At 44.4% G+C, this 19,625-nt stretch overlaps 1 protein-coding gene across 3 annotated transcripts in view; it reads right to left on the bottom strand.

Moving 5' to 3' along the window:
- Window positions 1–17,933: 17,933 nt before the first annotated feature.
- Gata3 (GATA binding protein 3) overlaps window positions 17,934–19,625 on the bottom strand; it is a 29,964-nt gene continuing 28,272 nt past the window's right edge. For all 3 annotated transcript variants that reach the window (XM_042686268.1, XM_042686269.1, XM_042686267.1), the window contains exon 6: window positions 17,934–19,369. In XM_042686268.1, the coding sequence (XP_042542202.1) occupies window positions 19,085–19,369 (285 nt within the window). In that variant the 3' untranslated portion in view covers window positions 17,934–19,084. The remainder of the gene's footprint in view (window positions 19,370–19,625) is intronic.

The following is a 19,625-nucleotide window of genomic DNA, read 5'->3' on the forward strand; positions in this document are numbered from 1 at the left end:
GCCTGGCTTATATGCAGAACAGCTGGTATTGGGGCTAGGGATGGAACTCATTGGTAGAGCACCTGGTTTTGATGGACATGCATACACACACACACACACACACACACACACACACACACACACAGCATGGCACAACCCAAAGATTGATATCAAAAGGCAAATCCATATTCACTATTTCTCACCAACATCATCCAAAGGGAGGATCCAAGAGAGATGCATGATATTGAATAAAAGAAGTTCTATGTGGATTAAGAAATTAAACCCGTTATAAGAATTGAATAAATATTTTTTAGATTGATAACCCCATTGGTTGGCTGGCTGGTTTGATTGCATGTTTGTTTGTTTGTTTGAAAGCTTTAAAGGACCAAGAATTACGTCAATAATGAAGCCACTTAGAACGTGTTTGTGACAAAGGGACAGCCAGTTTGTCATTCTCCAAGTAAAACAGTGAGGAATCAGGTGAGCAGAAAGGAACTCTAATATTATGCTAGAATTTTCCTCTGACCCATGATTATAGGACCCCCACACTCCCCCTACAAGTAGCACCGTTAATGAGAGGCATAGTTCCAGGGCTCTTCCAAGACAGAAAAGGGTCCTTGCTTGCTACATGGCATAAAGGAGGGTCGCTGTAGGGACAGGGACTCCATGTTGCTCAGTTCTAGTTCCTGCCACTTCAGACATTGCATTCCACATACTAGGGCCCTGGAAAATAACAAGGCCACATTCCCAGGGCCCCTTCCCCCAGAGCAACCTGGCCTAACCCAAGGGAGCTATGGCCCGGCCCAGTCTCCACCTTGCCCTCCTGCAATGTGAGACACCCAGCCAGGTAAGGGTGGAGTACTCACAGAACTGACAAATGGGAAAGCATCACCCTGGGGCACTCAGCTCCTAAATTGAGTTCTTGGTTCAGGGAGAGAAAAAAAAAACAAGAGAGGAATTTTCCACTGCCCCATTAATCATGAGAGCAGCAGGCTTGGAGCAGGAAACTCCAAGACAGGCACTCCAGGTCTCTCCGGACCCACCCAGCCCCACCATTCACTACCATCTCCCTTGCAGAGCTACCACGCATTATGTAAACCCAACGTGGATAATCCTTTGTAGGACTATATATCTATCTCCCCACTACATAAGCTGGTGGCCATATCTCCCCACACAGGAGGAAAAACAACTGGAAGCAAATTAGAGGGGAATCTACTGATCAAGCCTGCTTCCCATCTTGGGTTTTCAGAAACTGATTTAAAGCATATCCCTCCTGGGCGCTGATGGTTCACACCTGTAATCCTAGCTACTCAGAAGGCTGAGATCTGAGGACTAAGGCTCCCAGCCAGCCCAGACAGGATCTCCAATGAACTACAAAGAGCAGGAAGTAGAGCTGTAGCTCAAGTGGTAGAGCATTAGCCTTGAGCAAAAGAAGCTCAGGGAGGGACAGCACTCAGGTGAGCCCCGAGACCAGCACCAAATAAAAAAATAAATGCACACATACCTAAATAGATAACTAATGAAATAGCATAGTTAGAAAAAATAAAGCATATCCCTTCTCCTGGTTTTCTCCCATGCAAAAAGTCCAGTGAGAGGTCAGCCCACGACTTACCAACGAACTTACACAGGTACTTTAAGGTCTTTATGCTTCTGTACTCTTCTGAGTACAGAATAACATTTCCCACCTACAGCTGTTATGAAGATTCCGTGAGATGACACGTGGCACATAAGCAGAGCGGATGTTAGTTGTTCACAATCGTCAACTCGTTGGTTCTACAATTATTGATGGCATCCATGAGGACTCAGCTTCTCCCTTGGAGGATGCTAGTTGAATGGGGAGACAGGTGGTGATGGAGTTCTTTCCTGGCTTATCTAGGCATCTTCCCCATAACGCCACACAGTAAATACATGTGTGCTCAGTGCACAGCTGATGAGTCTGAGGTCTAGTGGTCATCTTGGAGACCTGAACCCCGGTCTTTTGAGCCCAGCCACAGTACTATTGGTTTGTTTTTGCTAAGGTTTAGTTTGAGTTTTTGAGACAATGTTTCATCCTATAGACCAGAAACTCACTATTTAGCTCGTCTTTTTTTTTTTTTTTGGGGGGGTGGGGGTGTCCAGTCGTGGGGTCTGAACTCTGGGTCTGGGTGCTGTCCCTCAGCTCTTCAGCTCAAGGCTAGTGCTCTATCACTTGAGCCACAGCGCCACTTCTGGCTTTTTTCTTTTTGCTTATGTGGTGCTGAGGAATCGAACCCAGGAACTCATGCACACAAGGCAAGTGCTCTACCACTGAGCCACCTTCCCAGCTCCTAGCTCAAGTCTTTTTGTGTATATATGCTCCTACCAGAGCTTGAACTCAGGGCCTCAGACTCTCACTTAGCTTTCTCACCCCCAACCCCTCACATATGGAGCTTTACCATTTGAGTCACACCTCCCATCTGACTTCGTGCTGGTTAATTGGAGATGAAGTCTTCTTTCCTACAGGGTGCCAGTGGCTCAAGCCTGTAATCCTAGCTACTTAGGAGGTTGAGATCTGAGGATCGTGGTTCAAAGCCAGCCAGGGCAGGAAAGTCTATGAGATTCTTATTTTCCCATAACCACCAGGAAACCAGAAATGGTGCTGTGGCTCCAAGTGGTAAAGCACTAGCCTTGCAAGAAAAAGCTCAGGGACAGCACCCAGGCCCTGAGTTCAAGCCTCACAACCAACAAAACAGAAACAAACAAACAAAAAGTCTCTTTCCTGACCAGATTGACTTTGAACCCTAACTCAGCCTTCTAGTTATAAACCACAGATGCTTAATCGGCCTCAACCTCTTAAGAATTATAGGCATGTGCTACCATGTTCACCTTATGTCTCATGTCTTAAAACCATATTCTCCAGTCTCCTCACCCAATCTTTTTCCTTTTTCTCTTTTACAGCATCCACAAAAGTTTCTAGTGGCTTCCTGAAGGTAACTCAGATCACAAAGTACGTGACCTATTTTAGGACTGTGAGTAGTGGATGTAGAGTTACCTGTAAATTTTCATTACTCATGGTTCATGTGACCAGTGCTGATCATCTTCATGATATCATAGCAGCCCTGAATGTCAGCATGGGACAAATGGCCCCAGAACTATGAACTGCCATGAGGCTACCCTCTTACAACCAGACAGTGACAATTAAACATTGCCTATTAAAGGAGCCCTAAAGAAGCATGGATGAGTAGAATGAGGCACCATGGGCCAGATTTTCCTGCTTTTTCAGAGGAATTGCTCTCTCATCTTTCAGAAGATGGTGGGGGGGCGGTTGGGCGGGGGAGAGAAGAGATCACGTAAATGAGAATCTAGCAGAATAAACTAAAAAGGATCCCAGGACAAGCAGAAAATGGTCATGTTCCTACCTCAAGCTAAGAATTGCAATGCCATTTTATTCCTCCTGCGTTCTCATCTTGTGACTTTAGTTGATGAACTGCCCTCCAACTGGGGAGTCCTTCAGTCCCCAGACAGCTGGCCCAGCATGCAAGATCAGTCTAGAATTGCTGCCTAATTTCTCCATACAGATCCCCACCCTTCTGAGCTGTATGGTACAAGTCCTTCACTTCACCCAGGCCCAACTTAACAACCTGATGTGCTTTCCCTGGGTCTCCCTTATGGCTTCATCACATTCCTTTCAGAATCCAGGAAGAATTCCCAAAGGCATTCCTGGAATCTCCAGTCTGCCAAAGTCCAGCTTCACAAAGGACAGCTTGACCTCTTACCTATGAACTTCCAGTTACCACTTCCCTCCACTTCCCAGCTACCCCACCTTCCCCCATCCCTGCCCTGATACCCTCCTTTCCATGCCCTCTCTCAATTACTCATTCTCTTTTCTTGGGAGAAAGCTGGCTCAACCTGCTTTTCCCAGCCCTTTGTTCCTGAGCCCTCTCTTCCACATCTAACCTGTAGGGTTTCCCCCAAATCAGACCCAATCATACACCTTTTAATTTTGTCTTCTTGACATGATTTCTTCTCTCTACTTAGTAACCTGATTGAGCCCCAATACCTTGATTCTGGCCCTGCCCTCCAAAATCCCACAAATTCTTCCAAGTTATAGTAACTATTCCAAAGAGCTCCTCTCTCTCTCTCTCTCTCTCTCTCTCTCTCTCTCTCTCTCTCTCTCTCACCCCCTCTCTCCTCATCCTGCCAAGAGCTGAGATTACAGACACTACTTGCCATAACTAGCTTGTCTTCCTCCTCTTAAATGGGGTGAACTTAACATTGTGTCTCCATTCATGAATCCCTATTCTCTACCCTCATTGTCTGTCTTCATGACCTCCAAATCCTTACAATGATTGCCAGGGAAATTCTGAAGTCTGTAGCCATGCCTTTATCCAATCCTGGTTCTAATCTTTGCCTATTGAACAACTGGATGGTATGCCCCAATCATAACTCAAGGTGTACGAGGCTAGGTTTGTCATCGCTTCTTGAATCACAGCCATCTCCAGACTGTCAGTGTCCTTCTAAGAAGACTCCAGGGGTGTTGGGGAAAGCAGAATAAAAAAGAAGGGTCGAATTGCCTTCACTACCACCCAACAGTCTTGCTCGTCCTCAGACAGCTTCCTTGGTCCAAGTTTCTACTGATTTTTCTTTCCTTCAGAAAAATTCCATCCATGCATTTATCCAGGCACCTCTGCATCTCGCCCCTTCACCTCAGCTTCCTGATTAGATGTCATTGATTACCTCCTGCCTGGGCTTCTGCCCTGGTCTCCTGACTAGCTTCTCTTCTTCTGTCTTTCTGTCCCTCACCATACTTCCTACATTCATTGCCACATGTATGGCAGTCCTGTCTGCCAAAACGCATGGAATGCCCTCATAGTGAGTGCTAAAGGATGGTCTAACTTGACCTGTCCCTAATTATCTGGCCCCAACTTCTTTCCAGCGTGTGTGTGTGTGTGTGTGTGTGTGTGTGTGTGTGTGTGTGTGTGTGTCTGTGTCTGTGTCTGTGTACTAGGGTTTGAATTAACAGTTTTGTGTCCTTTCCCCACCCCCAGCCCCATGGCTCTCTTTCCAGTTTTTCCATGTAGTCTATGCTTGCTGTATGTAGCCATATGCTTGCGTGACTCCAGACATGAGGGTTTCCTTCCATCCTGCTTCTGTGATTTTTTTTTTTTACCCTGTATTCAAAGCCTTTTTTTCCCCCATGGTCCCACCCTTGATCACCTGCTCTTCCCTGGGACCTCCTTGATCACATGTGCTAAAATACGTTTTTCTGGTTTTGTTTTACGTGATCCACTTCCCCTCAGCGAGTCAAAGCTGCTCCAGGTTAGAGTAAAGCCTCTTCTCCTGCCATCTCGCTGGAAGCCTGGCCTTGTCTTCCACAATGCTGACTCTCCATGGACAGTAGACAGCGTGGATTCCACAGCTGGGAACCGTCTCCTCATTCACAGTATCTGCAGAGTCCTTGACCAGGCCAGGGAGCAGATAGATAGATTGACAGTTGCCTCTTTCAAATAATAACAGCTCCTGTCTGTTCAACATCTACTCTGTGCTATGCCTTTTACCATGCTGTCTCACTTGATCTTATAGGAGCCTGCATTTGCCTGTGACAAAATATATTTCCTGTCATCTAAGATCATGTGACTCAGTGATTCTCTCCTCCATTTCGACTCTTCAGCGCTCTTCCCTAAACTCAGGAAGCCCTGAAGGGTTTCATTAGCAATCTGCCTGGGGTGCCTGAGTTGATACAGCCCCTGATTCCAAAGAGCTACTGGTTTGGAATTTGCTACTGCTATTAATCAGCTCTAGCCAGAAGTCAATATGAATATCAGAAGCAAGAGAAGCCGTCAAACCTGTTTGTCTAAATGTTTCTGAATCACTGCTTTCTCAGTGTTGAAGTTTTATTCATCTTTCCTACCACTGGGTCACCAGTGGAGACATGGGCAAATGTCTGGGACACTGTCGACATTTTGTGCTTTTAACTTTTTGCCTCTTTTTTCCTTAAAGATATAACTGAAATATTTTGCCTCTACAACAGTCATGCAGACATCACCACGCAAGTTTACCTCGCTCTTGTGAAAACACATCTTCCAAAAGTGCAGAGAAAGTATTCACTTCCTCCTCCCATCTAGGAATTGAAGACTTCCAGAGATCTGCGTCCTAAGTGAAGTCTGACTTCAGCTCCTGCCTGCATGCTTCAGGAAACTGGCTGAGATAAGAGTTCAGGGGTCGACTGGCCTTTAAACAAAGTCCCAAGGGCTCTTCCCAGTCGGCCCAGTGCTCCATAAGAATCACAAGGCCAGCAAGGCCACGGGGCAGAAACCTATGTCCAGAGAGCACAGCATAGCTCCCCGCTGACCTCACCGGTGAGGAACAGAGCCCCAGGCCTGTCAGGACAGAGCCTCAAGGCCACATCAGAAAATCCCAGTCCTTCCCCCTGCCCTTTCCTTCCAGTGACTTCGGCCCTAACTTAAAAAGAAAACTTTTAAAAACTATTCTCTCCTCAGCACGTATTGAGCTTCTAAGGTCTGCTCACAAGGAAGACGGAGACGAAGCACAGCTATTTTAAGATAGTGAATAAACTAAGACGAATTTACATGTGGAAGTGTCGGGATGAAAGCACAAACGTGTAAACACGGGCACACTGGGACAGAGACATGACGACTGGAGACCAGTATCATCAGGATGTTCAGCTTTATTCGCTTTTTCTTTTTGGGGGGAACACATAGAATTTCTGGCTTCGCCACTGTCCATACTGCCAATATTGTATTCCAGGCACCAAGAGAACACTTAAACATCAGGGTCAAATACATTGTATTAGAACATTTTTAAATACTGTCCAACTATTTGACCTCATCCTGGACTAGATGAATAACCCTGGCGGGGGGGGGGGGTCCTATAGAGGCCACAGTGGAGCTGACAACATTTTTCCATTGATAACACCCTTCCCCGAAGGACCCATAAACCATCAACTCCATGATATGCTACAATACTGAAATGAGGGGAGCAGGGCAAGAGGGAAGTGAGCCCCTTGTTGGTATCAGGTAACAAGTGAAACTGGGCATAAAGACGAAATCATCTCTGAGGTTCTGCATATTTTTCATCACTTTCTTCATAAACCTGCTGATTCCAAGAGGAAGAAATGAGAAGTGAAAGGATCAACTCCAAGCCCTTGGCAGGTATCCACTTCTATTCATACCGATGCATTCCCTTGACTTCGTAGAGCACTGACAGAAAAAATACACATGAAAACCTGAATTGTACTGGCCACAGCTGTGTCGATCCTCAGCACTTTAGGGATGTAAAGAACAACAACAAATCTCAAATATCCGTCATGTTGACGTTGGACTTTATTGGGCACACTACTTGTTGCATAAGAGTCTCTATGGTGTTTTTTGTTTGTTTGTTTGTTTGTTTTTGTTTTAGTTTTATTTTACCAGTCATGGAGTTTGATCTCTGGGCCTGGGCGCTGTTCCTGAGCTACCTTTTTGCTCAAGGCTGGCACTCTACCACAGGAGCCACAGCACCACTTCCTGCTTTTTCAGTGATAAAGTGGAGATAAGAGTCTCACAGATTTTCCCATCCAGGCTGGCTTTGAACCATGATCCTCAGATCTCAGCCTCCTGAGTAGCTAGGATGACAGACAGGAGCCACCGGCATTCAGCTGTCTCTGTGTTTTTATCAATGGACTTCGTACAACTAACTCTCCTTGTCTGATAACTGCCTACATCTAGTCACCATCTCCCAGAAGGCAACTTGTTTAGGTTTTGGGGGTAGGTGGGGATTGCTAAGATGCCTCATTAAGCTCTGCGGAGGGGATGTACTTATTATAAATTACCTGGAATCCTTCTGCAAAACATCGGATCTCATGCTGGCCAGCGTCTGTCCCTCTCCATGCACAAGCTCAGCGACTAGATTTCAAATGGCGGAGCGAGAACAAAGTAAACGCATCTGGGAAAACTTCCACTTACCATATCCAAGTGATCTTTGGCTGATGCCTATGCATTTCCTGTGGCTGCTGTCAATTCTTGCTAGGTAACGCCTTAGCCATTAAACACTGGAAAACCTAGACAGGCATTGATGGTATGAAGGGTAATAGTATTTCAATACTAGGTCATGAGTATAACTTATAGGACGCCACTTGCCTGGCAAGAAAAGACCCTAGGACCAGTTAAGGAATTTGCTATTCAGCAATGGAGGCAGAATTTACAGCCAGGCTACCTGGCTCCAGAAGACACCCTCTTTTTCGCTATGGTACAGGTAGAAAGGTGACGTGACTGAGTACTGTGGACTGACTCTCCTCTTGACAGCCCAGGAGGCAGATCAAAAAGGTCTGTGAGGGTCTTGTTAGCTTTCTTTCTTTCCTAGTCTTCTATTGGATGGGTGTGCCTACAGAGTGGGTCCGCCTTCCACATCAACCCCACAAAGATGAATAAAATGCAGCCTGGCATGCCATCTTTTGAGAACTAGCCCCCCATGCTGGGTTTTCTCCATCACTTTCCCCTTCCCTCCTGTGTCCAGGAGTTAAGTCCGTGGGAGCCCATGTTAACCAACACTCCAAGCAGCCTTTTGGCTAAATCCAGCAAATTTGGGGTAGAAACCAAACACACGCAGCAGTGAAGTTCACAGCATCATAAGATGAAAACAAATAATCAAGTCAAATCAAATTCTGTCCTCCTCTGAATGCTATACCCTCCACCCCCCTACCCCACCAAAGGGGAAGGGAACTGTGTTAAATCCACCACCCCTCCATTCCCAGACAGAGAAAGGAGGACAGGGGTCCAAGCAAATAAACAAATGAACCCCCGCTTCATTTCCAAGGCCTATATACAGTTTCACAGAGCCAAATCATTTTAATTAACAGTAGCCAGTCTCTCTCAGATCTAAGGATGAAAGGCAAGAGGCCACAGAGAGTATACCCCTATTAATAATAATATTATTATTATAATTATATTTTATGGCAGGTTCTCTAACCTCTGCTGCTCAATCCTGGTTAATTTCTTTATTATAAAAAAGAAGGTTCTTTTATTGGACTGAGTGTTTGGTGATTAGTTTGGTTGAGTTTTACCAGCCTAGACATAATTAAAGCAGCAAGTCTCCGCACGGTGACTGAAACTCCGTTATCTACCAAAAAAGTGGGGGACAAACAAGATTTAAAAAAAAATAACCACTTTTTGAAGATGATGAAATATCCTCATTTGGTCTCAGAAGGAGGTTTTGTTGGTTTGGTTTAGTTTTTGGTGTTTGAGTCCAGTTCTTGCCATATAACCCACACTGGTCTAGAACTCATGATCTACTCCGCCTTCTAATGGCTGGCATTAAGATGTGTAAATACCCTGGGTACAATCCCTAGCACCATCTAAGAAAAAGAAAAACAAAACAAATCAGAGCTTTTACATAAGAGACCATACCAGGCTCTCCCAAATTACTGAAGACCACCAAGCAATCAAATATAAGCATAACCTGCTCCCTGCCAAGAACACTCTCTGAGGGACAGGCAACACTGAGAACTAAGACGGTGAGTTTTCACCCCAGTGTTGACCTTTGCCTGCTGCAAGATGTTGGGCAAGGGACTTAACCTTTTGGGAGGGAGGGGTTAAATGGTTAGGCTGCCTTACAAGGGGAAACTGCAAGACAATCACTCAACAGGAAGAACCAATAGAAAAGGGCTCTAAGGAAAAGCAGCCAGAAGATGGAGGCACTCAGGATCTTTTCTCTTGCTCTCCATTTTTCATAAAGGAGAGCTAGTGTGTCTCAAAGGAGCGAATAAAAAAGAGAGCCATACAGGTCTAGAGACACGCTATGAGTTAATTGATCAGTTTAGCTTTTCTAAGCTTTGTTGTCCTCATTTCTAAAGCAGACATAAAAATATGGACATGATAGGGTTGTTGTGAGAATTTGGTGGAAAGAGAGAGAGAGAGAGTACATGGTAGGTACTCCATATTCAATGTGACACAAAGGCTAGGAACAGGAAAGTACACAAATGGCTTATTGGTATTTCATTTCCTTATACAACAAAACAATTTCTGTGTCTCTAGACTTGGAAGCCACCCTGTACCTTTGCTGGTAATTATTATTCAACAAATTGTGATGTATTAGGTGTTCAGAGACCCTAAAGTTCTCTCTGTCTAAAAATATTCCATCTCCTCTGATACCTAGAACTCCTATGAAATTCACTTGCTTATTAGTTCAGATTGCAAAGCACTGAAGGTGTCAGAGACATTCAACACTCAACAATATTTGAGTTCTAAAGAGTACTTCAGTCCAGTGACAGTGGCTCACTCCTTTAATCCTAGCTACTCAGAAGGTGGAAATTGAAGGATCTCCATTCAAAGCCAGCCCAGGCAGAAAGTCTCCGTGAGACTCTTACCTCCAATAAACCACTCAAAAACCAGAAATGGTGCTGTAGCTCAATTGGTGAGTGCTAGCCTTGAGCACAGAGAGGTTCAGGGACAGTGCCCAGACCCTGAGTTCGGCCTCACAACCAACAACAACAACAAAAAAGAATGCATCAGTAGAACTCTGAATATAGCTGAAGCTTGTTGTGACATCAGCCAAATGCAGGGCTCTAATGCTAAAAGAGGAAAAGTGGTCTGGAGGCATGGCTCAGTTGGTAGTGTACCACTCAATGAGCAAAAGCATCATGTACTCAAGTTCGAGTCCTGGTCTTGGACCTAAAAAGAATAAATAAAAGAGGAAAAGTAGCAGCAGTTCAGTGTCACTGATTGGACAATACCGAAAAGGAACAGGTGAGGCTCCATAAAAAAGGTGAAGTGGATCCAGAAGAATATCACTGTTCTTGAGTTAGTCATCCATCTATAAGTCGTTTCTTGGCAAAATTTATGTTCTGGTGGTCTCCATCCCATAGAGAAACACCTGCATCTCACCATCTACATTTTATCTATGTCTTTACTTGTATCTTACTATCTACATCTTTTTTATTTAAAACAAAAAAAGCTTATAAAAAATGAACATTAGCCGGGTGCCAGTGGCTCACGCCTGTAATCCTAGCTACTCAGGAGGCTGAGATCTGAGGATCATGGTTCAAAGCCAGCCTGGGCAGGAAAGTCCAGGAGACTCTTATCTCTAATAAACCACTAGAAAACCGGAAGTGGCACTGAGGCTCAAGGGGTAGAGAGCAGGGACAGCGCCTAAGCCCAGAGTTCAAGCCCCACAACCAAAACAAAAAAACAACAACAAAAAAAAGAACATTTGTTTAAATGATAATAGTCTGCACTCATCATGGCAGTCCATTTTGACAGTAGCATGAAAAACTGTGGTGGGATTCCCTCCACCCCCGCATTCCCTCCCCTCCCCATCAGTCATAGGGCTTGAAATTAAGGCCTAGGTGCTGACCCTGTGCTCTTTTGCTCAAGTCTAGCTAGTGCTCTACCACTTTGAGCCACAATTCCACTTCCAGTTTTCTGGTGGCTAACTGGAGATGAGAGTCTCACAGCCTTTCCTGACTAAGCCGGCTTCAAACTCTGATCCTCAAATCCCAGCCTCCTGAGCAGCTAGGATTACAGGTGTGACCCACCAGTGTCAGGAGCCCCAGTGGGATTTCTGCCTGGTGGCAGGTATGTTCCATGGTCTCTGATGGACATGGAGAAAGACAGGCCCCTACCTCTTCACACCGCTTCAGATATAATGGGGTAGTGATACATTCTATTTAGTTTGATTCTCCTAAGACTCCTCTAATATGCTCTCTAGAGGATGGCCAGCCCATAATCCGAGCAAGGAAGTGTGGGTGCGGTGGCTACAGGCAGGGGGAGGAGGGGGAAGGGGGTGACATGAGCTCCTGTATCAGACCTTTCATATTTCATATGGACAGTTTGATCCCTTAAGCTCAACAAACACCCAGAGGGTAAACTGTCAGCACCCTGCACAAGAATTCTGCCCTGAACAAAATGACCTTTAAGTTCTTAACTAGTTTCATATTTTTTTCTTAGGTCTCTGCATACATATTTCTCTTTGGTCACTCCCTCACATCTTAAATGCATTTATTTGCTGGTAAGATTTGCCCTCTCTGGCCAAGAGTCACTGATTAACATCTAGTCTGCAAACCATGTAGAAATGTAATCCTTAACAAAATGGGGCCAGTCCTGAGCCAGCCAACACATTGTATTGATTTGCAAACTTCAGCCCCATGGTGATGAGCCTCTTTCTCGTGAAATTACAGCTGTCTGTCTTCCTGGAAAGTCTGTGTGCCCTGCTCAGGTTAAACTAAAAGTCTTTCTGGTCCCACCCTTGACAGACAGAGAATTACACAGCCTAGCTCAAAAGACACATAGCAAGACATCCTTTGACTTCTTTATTTTCTTAACGATGTGAAATCAAGATGACAACTTGCATTCGATATCCTTATCTAAATAAGAAACATCAATCTCCCCCTAAGAGTGATCCAAGCCACTGTTGCCTTCCATGTGGGACTTAACACTGTGGACTTTTCTTCGTTTGGTTGTTGTTTGAGTTTGTTCACACGGAGAGCAGATATATCAACAGTCCCTCAATCTAGGACAGGCCCTTGGGGACAGGCCTTCTCTGTGGCCTTCAGTAACTCAGACACATCCCCAGAGCTTCAGTTTTCCAGGTCGAGGCAGAGAGAAAACCCAGGTGAGCCGTTCTACCTTAGAGGACCGCACCCGATGGAAAAAGTGGATTGATACACGGCCTTTTCTCCCTCTTCTCTTTTCACTTTGGCTAGCCAGCTGGCTGCGAGGGCGGGCATTCCGCCGGGGCTCTTGTATCTGGGGTAATGGAAAGCGGAGACACCTAATCCCCAAACTTCATCCTAGACACCGGCTGTAGTTTAAAACCTCCACCTTCATCAGAGCTGCTTGTGATTAGCAACGCTGGCCGGCCGGCAGGGGAGCTGTGCCCTCTCCTTCCTCCCCTTTGCTCGCCCTGCTGAGGAGCAGAGGAGAGGCTGGACTGGAGAAGGGAAAGCTTGCAGAAGAAAAGCATCCGTCCAAGCCACAAACTGGAACACGGACCTTTGAAATGCAGGGCGTGGGGGGGGGGGGGGAAGTCCCCCCAAACTCCACCCCTTTGTGCCAGGCAATCACATGGAGAAGCCAAGAGGCAGCCCCAGGCCCCCCGACCCAATTAGGGAGGCGCAGACCTTGTGTCTCCCCCATAAGCCTCTGATGGAAAGGCCAAACCTACTCGGTGAGCTCCTGTCTCCACGTTCCGTTGGTTCTGAGCCGCTTTTAGTGCCCAGAGACATGGCAAACCTCTTCAAGGAAGGCTGACCCCAAACACGGTTGAGTTAGAGGCTCACTTGCTTGGTGTAGTTTTACTAAGGGCAAAGAGAAGGCCTGACTTTGATCTAGATAGGTCTTACTACTCACTCACTCTGTTCTCTGAATCTGGATACAAATTCTTCCATCTGGGTGAAATCATGCATTACAAATGCCTTCAAGTGCCCCATGCCAGTGGCCACTAGCTACTCAGGAAGCTGAGATCTGAGGATCATGGTTCAAGGCCAGCCCAAGCAGGAAAGTCTGTGAGACTCTTACTTCCAATTTTAACCACTAAGAAAAAGCTCGAAGTAGTATTCGTGGCTCAAGTGGTAAAGCGCTAGCCTTGAGCAAAAGAGCTCAGGGACAGCACGTAGGTCCTGAGTTCAAGTTCTAGGACTGGCTCACACACACACACACACACACACTCAACCCTTCCCATGCCCACACTGGGACCATCAAATTCATAAAGATATTCCAGGTAAACTGTTCAAAGTCTGACTATATGTGCTGCTAATTCAAACAACAATGAAAAAAAGCTTATTTCTAATGTTTCTTTAAAAAAAAAGTTTGGAGCTAGGCTGGTCATCTAACACAATGGTATAGCACGTGTCTCCCACGCACAAGGCCCTCTTGGGTTCCACTTCAACCCCATAAAAATTAGAAATAAATAATGTTTGGGGACTTCACCAATTTAATCAGTAAGTAGTGTCATCAGCTAGAATGAAAGCAAAACCTCCATTTTTCTGCAAGTGTCTTCTCTCCATGAGGCTTCTGGTTTCTTTGTAGGCTACCCAGCAATTCAGACCCTCTGCCCACTTCATTTCTGCAGTTGGGGGGTCTCCTTGGGGCAAACTCACTAAGTTAGCATCCAGTTCTAGAAGCCATAAGCCTATGACCTGCACACACTCTGAAGCTATTCAGAGTTGCTTTACTTAGAAACACAAACTATCCTGTGGGGTTTCTATACCTTTAGGGCTAGCTAGCACTGGGAGCAGGAAGGCCACCCCTCTCCCAGGGCAGTGAGCTGAGTTGCAAGCTTTAGCTCAGTTTGAGGTGGGGGGGGGGGGGGGCCCGAAGGCGGGGAGGGGGGGGGGAGTGAGCAAGCTCAATTTCCAAATCCCACTCCAAAGCCCAGCCTGCCAAACTGTGCACACAGACATGACAGGGGATTGCAAAAATGCACCCCAGACAATGTAGCTAATGTACCAGGATCCCCTGCGAAGGAGTCGGGAAGCCACCCAGGATAGCAGGAGCTAATAGGAGCTTTAAAAAAAAGTATATTTTTATTTATTTTTATGTTTTTGCACTGAGAGACTTCCTCTCTTCATTGTCTTCTCCAAAGGGAAAACAGACAGAGAGAGTGAGAGAAAGGACAAGGAAAGAAAGAAAGAAAAAGATTAGATTCTGGCTATATCTGGAGAATAGCCTGTAAGCAATTCAGGCAGAATTTCTCTACACAATGGATGAGAGAACTGTGAGCCAGGCTGCCAAAATCAGCAGGACAAGCAAGTCCTGTGTATTCAGCATGAGAGGGGTCTGGACACATTTCAGAAAGAGCAGAGAATCCGAAGACAGGAACACTGATGCCTGCTGGGGTTGACAAGTATAAAATACAAGTTAATCTGTGATTCCCAACATGATACCAAGGACAGATGAGGGTAGAACTTTCCAGATCTTCTAGAATCTCCTGGACCACTGTCCTTCCAGGCTCTTTAAATATCACTTGTCAGAATTATAGCCTTTTCAGGTAAAAATGCTCTAAAATAAAATAATATAACATTCAAGGGATCGTGGTATGTTTCCCCCTCCTCTCAAATGGTTCTCAGAGAAAATCCCATCTGATTCAATTGAGCCCAGAACAATCAAACAAGTGCCTCAGATCATGTTATAATTAACGGGCAGCATCAGAGAAGAACCCCAAGTTTTTCCAGAGTCCTAGCACAGCTGTCAAAACTGTGACAATCATTTGCCATTCACACATTCAAATGATCAATGATTTTCCTTTTTTTCTTTTAGTGCTTCAAACAACTGGCAGATTGTACATTATGATATCAGGCCAACATTGATGAGTTTCTCTGATTTTCTGGGTTTTCTCTTCCTTAGACTTTTTGCAAGAGGGTCCGGAATCCTCAAACAAAGTCACATCTGAGGTCATGTCACAGCCAGCTTGATAGTATCAAGAAAAATGAAGCTGTCGTTCAAAAATCCATTTAAAGTGTAGGGGAAGGGGGTTGTTGGGTTGCTCAGTTGATTTAGAAAATGACTACAACTTTGGTTGTGTAAATAAAATGCTATGTCATCCTTCCCAGGTTTTCTCTAGGCCTTTGAATCTCCCCTTTGATTGGAAATTGCCAGAGGGGGTGTCTGATGACTTTTGTCCCAAGAACACAAAATGACTTTAGGATATGGGATGGATCGGGGAGTGAAGGAGAAGGGGCAAGAATGTCACCAGATCTTGGAACTCTAGGTATGACAATGTCCCACTGCGAGAAAGCTCTCAGAAATAGGCCATGCCACCACATCTGAATTTGGAGAATGGGTGTTTTTCACTAAATTCAGCAGCATGCAACATCTGGAAAGAATCTGCTCCTGTTTTACACCTCTTGTCTGGTGAAATACTGAAATGACATCTCACAATGAGAAGGAAGCTTTAGTAATAATTGTTCAACCTTAGACAATAGATATTGAGTGCAGAAGGAAGGCTGTGGGTATCCCCAGCTTGATCATAACTTAACTGTGTGGGGACTAAGCCAGAGACCCAGCCAGCCATACTTGATGTTATTTGATTTTTAAAGGAGAATAACAAGGTAAATGTCACGAAGTAGGAATGACATCATGAAAGTCTTGGTTTCTCTATTTCCTAATCTGTTTTACACAGTATATGTGTGTGTGTGTATGTGTGTGTGTGTGTGTGTGTGTATGTATATATATACATATATATATACATATATATATATATATATTAACCAAGGTGTTTTTAACAAACCTCAACCTAGACACTCAATTTAGGCATTTGTTTAAAATATGAAAGAACTGTTCAAATCCAAAAGGTTTATTTCCTGAACTTCTACTGTGAGGCTTATATATAGCAAAAGTTGAAGGGGTTTTATTTTTCTGTTAGTCTTTCAAGTGTTTCAAAGAAAAAACTCAAAACACTACGTATTTACCCCTCCACCACCTCCCCCCACCAAAATAAAACCCTCCATTTATTTTTTCAAATATTCTTCTATGGATAAGTGGATGTAACTCTTCCAAAAGTGAGACAAAAGCTTGGAAATTAATTGGGAGTATCATTTACTCAAGCGTATGGTAGATCTACAGTTATGCCGTTTTTCATGCATGGTGTACGTGCTGGTGTTAGAGGTTCAATTTAGGACCCTTGCTTAGCTTGTGCTACACTTGGGCTACACCTTCAGCCTTTTTTTTTGCTGGTTAATTGAAGATCAAAGTCTCTTGGATTTGTCAGCCTCCAGAGTAGCAAGCTTTATAAGTGTGAGTATGCTACTGGTACCTGGCTTTATTATTGGTGTTTATGTGGGGGTTCCTGTTTTGGGGAAAAAAGACAGAACCACTGAAGACCTATAAATCTAACATTCCAAAGAAGGAACTGAATCATTGTTGGCATATAGACAATAGATAGATCATGTTAAAGCTTTGCATCATCTTCTAGAAACACCTGGGAGGGCTGAGTCAAGGTATAACACCGAAATGATGTACGTCTAAAAGAGCAGGGTGAAGTATGCCATTATAGCTACAATACCTAAAACAGAGATACAGACTTGGGGATTTCTCTCCGTGTTCCCCCCCCCCCCAACCACCACCTCTTCCCACCACAAGAATGTCAAGAATTTGAGCTCCCCGTTCTTAAGGTGAAAGGGCATTAACTCAAATCTGCTCTTGAAGAAAAGAGGTGGCAAATCCTGAGACATGGAACATTACAATCAAATCTCCCCAAGTTTCAGTTGGCAAAAATGGGTGATGCTCTCCCTCCAAGCTTCCAGAAGAATTGAAAGCATTGTCATCATCATGGGTCGATTAAATTAGGAGCCAGTGAGATCTCCATTGCAGCGCAGTAATTCTCTACTCCTTTATTTCAACATTCAGCTTTAGGTTTAAAATATTTGCTAAGAAAGCAGAGAGGCGATTAACAGAGGTTGGGTTTTTTTTTTCTTTTTTCTTTTTTCAAATGTGTGCCATAGTTACACATTCTATCAACAGAGTAAAAGGAAAACTATACAGCAGAAGTTACAAAATGGTTATTTCATGTTTCCGCAAACATTCCAATAAACTTTCACTGTGGTGTTATTCAACAGTAGAAGAGCAAAACAAGAAATGAATTTCAGGAGCAGTTCAGCTCATCTAATCTCCAAGAGGCATCCATCGGCTGTAGTTTTTTTGACCTGTGAATCTCAACCAGGAAAGATTCCCAGTTCCTCAAGGGAGAAGATTTGTCTGCTAGACATACATCCACAAGGCCAGCAAGCAGAGAAACTACAGCTCCCGAGGGGTCCCAGGAAGTTCCTCCAGCCCCCGCCCCCCCATAAATTCCTGAGCTGCACAGAACTCCCCAAAATTCTCCCAGAATGGGATGGGTAGGCATAGTTTCCTAGTGAATAACTTAAAATGTGTCTGGTTTGGGGGTTTCAAATCAGCTAGATTCTATAAACCAGATTCTATGTAAAAAGAGTTCAGCCACCACTTCGATAGGATGTTATTTTGTTGTTTTAAAATAGTTTAACTTTATTGTTATTTTTTTATATAATAATATTATTCCAACAGACTGTTTAAAGGCAATGATCACTAACACAGAACAGGACAGGGAGGCTAAAGCCAGGCGAGGCTGATCTCAGGACCATGGCCTGCAGGAGCCAGGGGTCCCTGACATGCACATAGGTAGCTCATTCATAAGCTGCAATAAGCTCATAGCTTAGGCTGCAGAGGTGAGGGTGGAGACAGATACTGCTATTCAATAAATATCATCCAAAAACAAAAAACAAAACGGGAAATAAACCCTCCAGAGCACAATCACCTTAGGTCAACTGAACATAAATCTAGTTTATTCAACTGAAAATTGAAAAAGAAAGGAAACATGAAAACCAAAAAAAAAAAAAAAAAGCAGTTCTTAACACTAGCAGTAAATAAAATTTGTACAACAATTCAGTCTGTATAATATGATGAAATAAATCTACATCTCTTATTTTGGTGCTTTGAATTATACATACAAACAACAATTACAGGGACTTATTCACAAAGCATAAGAGGCCTAGAAGTGACCCTCCAAACCCTCACTGGCAATTTGTGTGCCCAGATTTCCTTTGCCCAGGCCCCGTAGCTTTGAACAAATGATTTTTGCCTACAACTTTTATCTTTTTTTTTCTTTTTTTTCCTTTTTTTTTCTTTTTTCTTTTTTTTTTTTTTTTTTGTCCTTTTAATGCATCAAACAACTGGCAAGTTGTCCATTAGAATATCAGATCTAGTTTCTTCTGAATTTCCATACTTTATTTTCCCCCATCTTTCTTAAAACTCTTGGCATCCTTCATGCCTTTCTTACAGCTACCCAGGTGCAATAAAGTCTTCCTCAAATGTACAACAGTATTTCTTACAATATAAGTTATATGCAATGTTCAGCAAAATTTCTTCACAGCACTAGGGACCCTGTTAAATAGGGAATATGAGTCTGAATGGCTTATTCACAGATGGGATCCAGATCCAGGGGTCAGAACACAGACACCACCGTGAGCTCCTTTGCAAAAGAGACAAAATAGTCATTTTTGCTTTCTGCCTTCCCAAAACATATATCCATCGCGGTTTAGGCTTCATGATACTGCTCCTGCAAAAAAATGCAAGTAGAAGGGGTCGGAGGGACTCTTGCACGCGCTCAGAGACGGGTGGTCATAGAGCCGGGCTCTGCTCTAACCCATGGCGGTGACCATACTGGAAGGATGATGAGGTCCAAAGGAGAGGCCGGACGGTGGGTGCATGGGCGTGGGCGTGCTCAGCATGTGGCTGGAGTGGCTGAAAGGGGAGATGTGGCTGAGGGAAGACATATGTCTGGACAGGGCGGCGGGGTTGAAGGAGCTGCTCTTAGGGAAGTCCTCCAGCGTGTCATGCACCTTTTTGCACTTTTTGGATTTGCTAGACATTTTTCGGTTTCTGGTCTGGATGCCTTCCTTCTTCATAGTCAGGGGTCTGTTAATCTAAACAAAGATCAATTTTTGTTTTTTACTTTTTTTTTAACTGCCTTTGAAATGGCACAGGTATTTTAATACCACTGGCTGCCCACCCCCCCATTCCCAAGTCTGAGATCTCTTTCTGTTTCATTCAGCCACCTTCCCTTCTTCCATCCTTCCCAGAGACCTGGGTACCTAAGTCTCCCGGGAGGGAAGAGGGTGGGTGGAATTCTGTCAGTTACTTTGACAGACCAGAGACCAGAGGGGACATACTCCAAGCACA

Source organism: Dipodomys spectabilis, unplaced genomic scaffold (assembly GCF_019054845.1).
Source record: "Dipodomys spectabilis isolate Male_0828 unplaced genomic scaffold, ASM1905484v1 ptg000096l, whole genome shotgun sequence".
Classification (NCBI taxonomy): Eukaryota; Metazoa; Chordata; class Mammalia; order Rodentia; family Heteromyidae; genus Dipodomys; species Dipodomys spectabilis.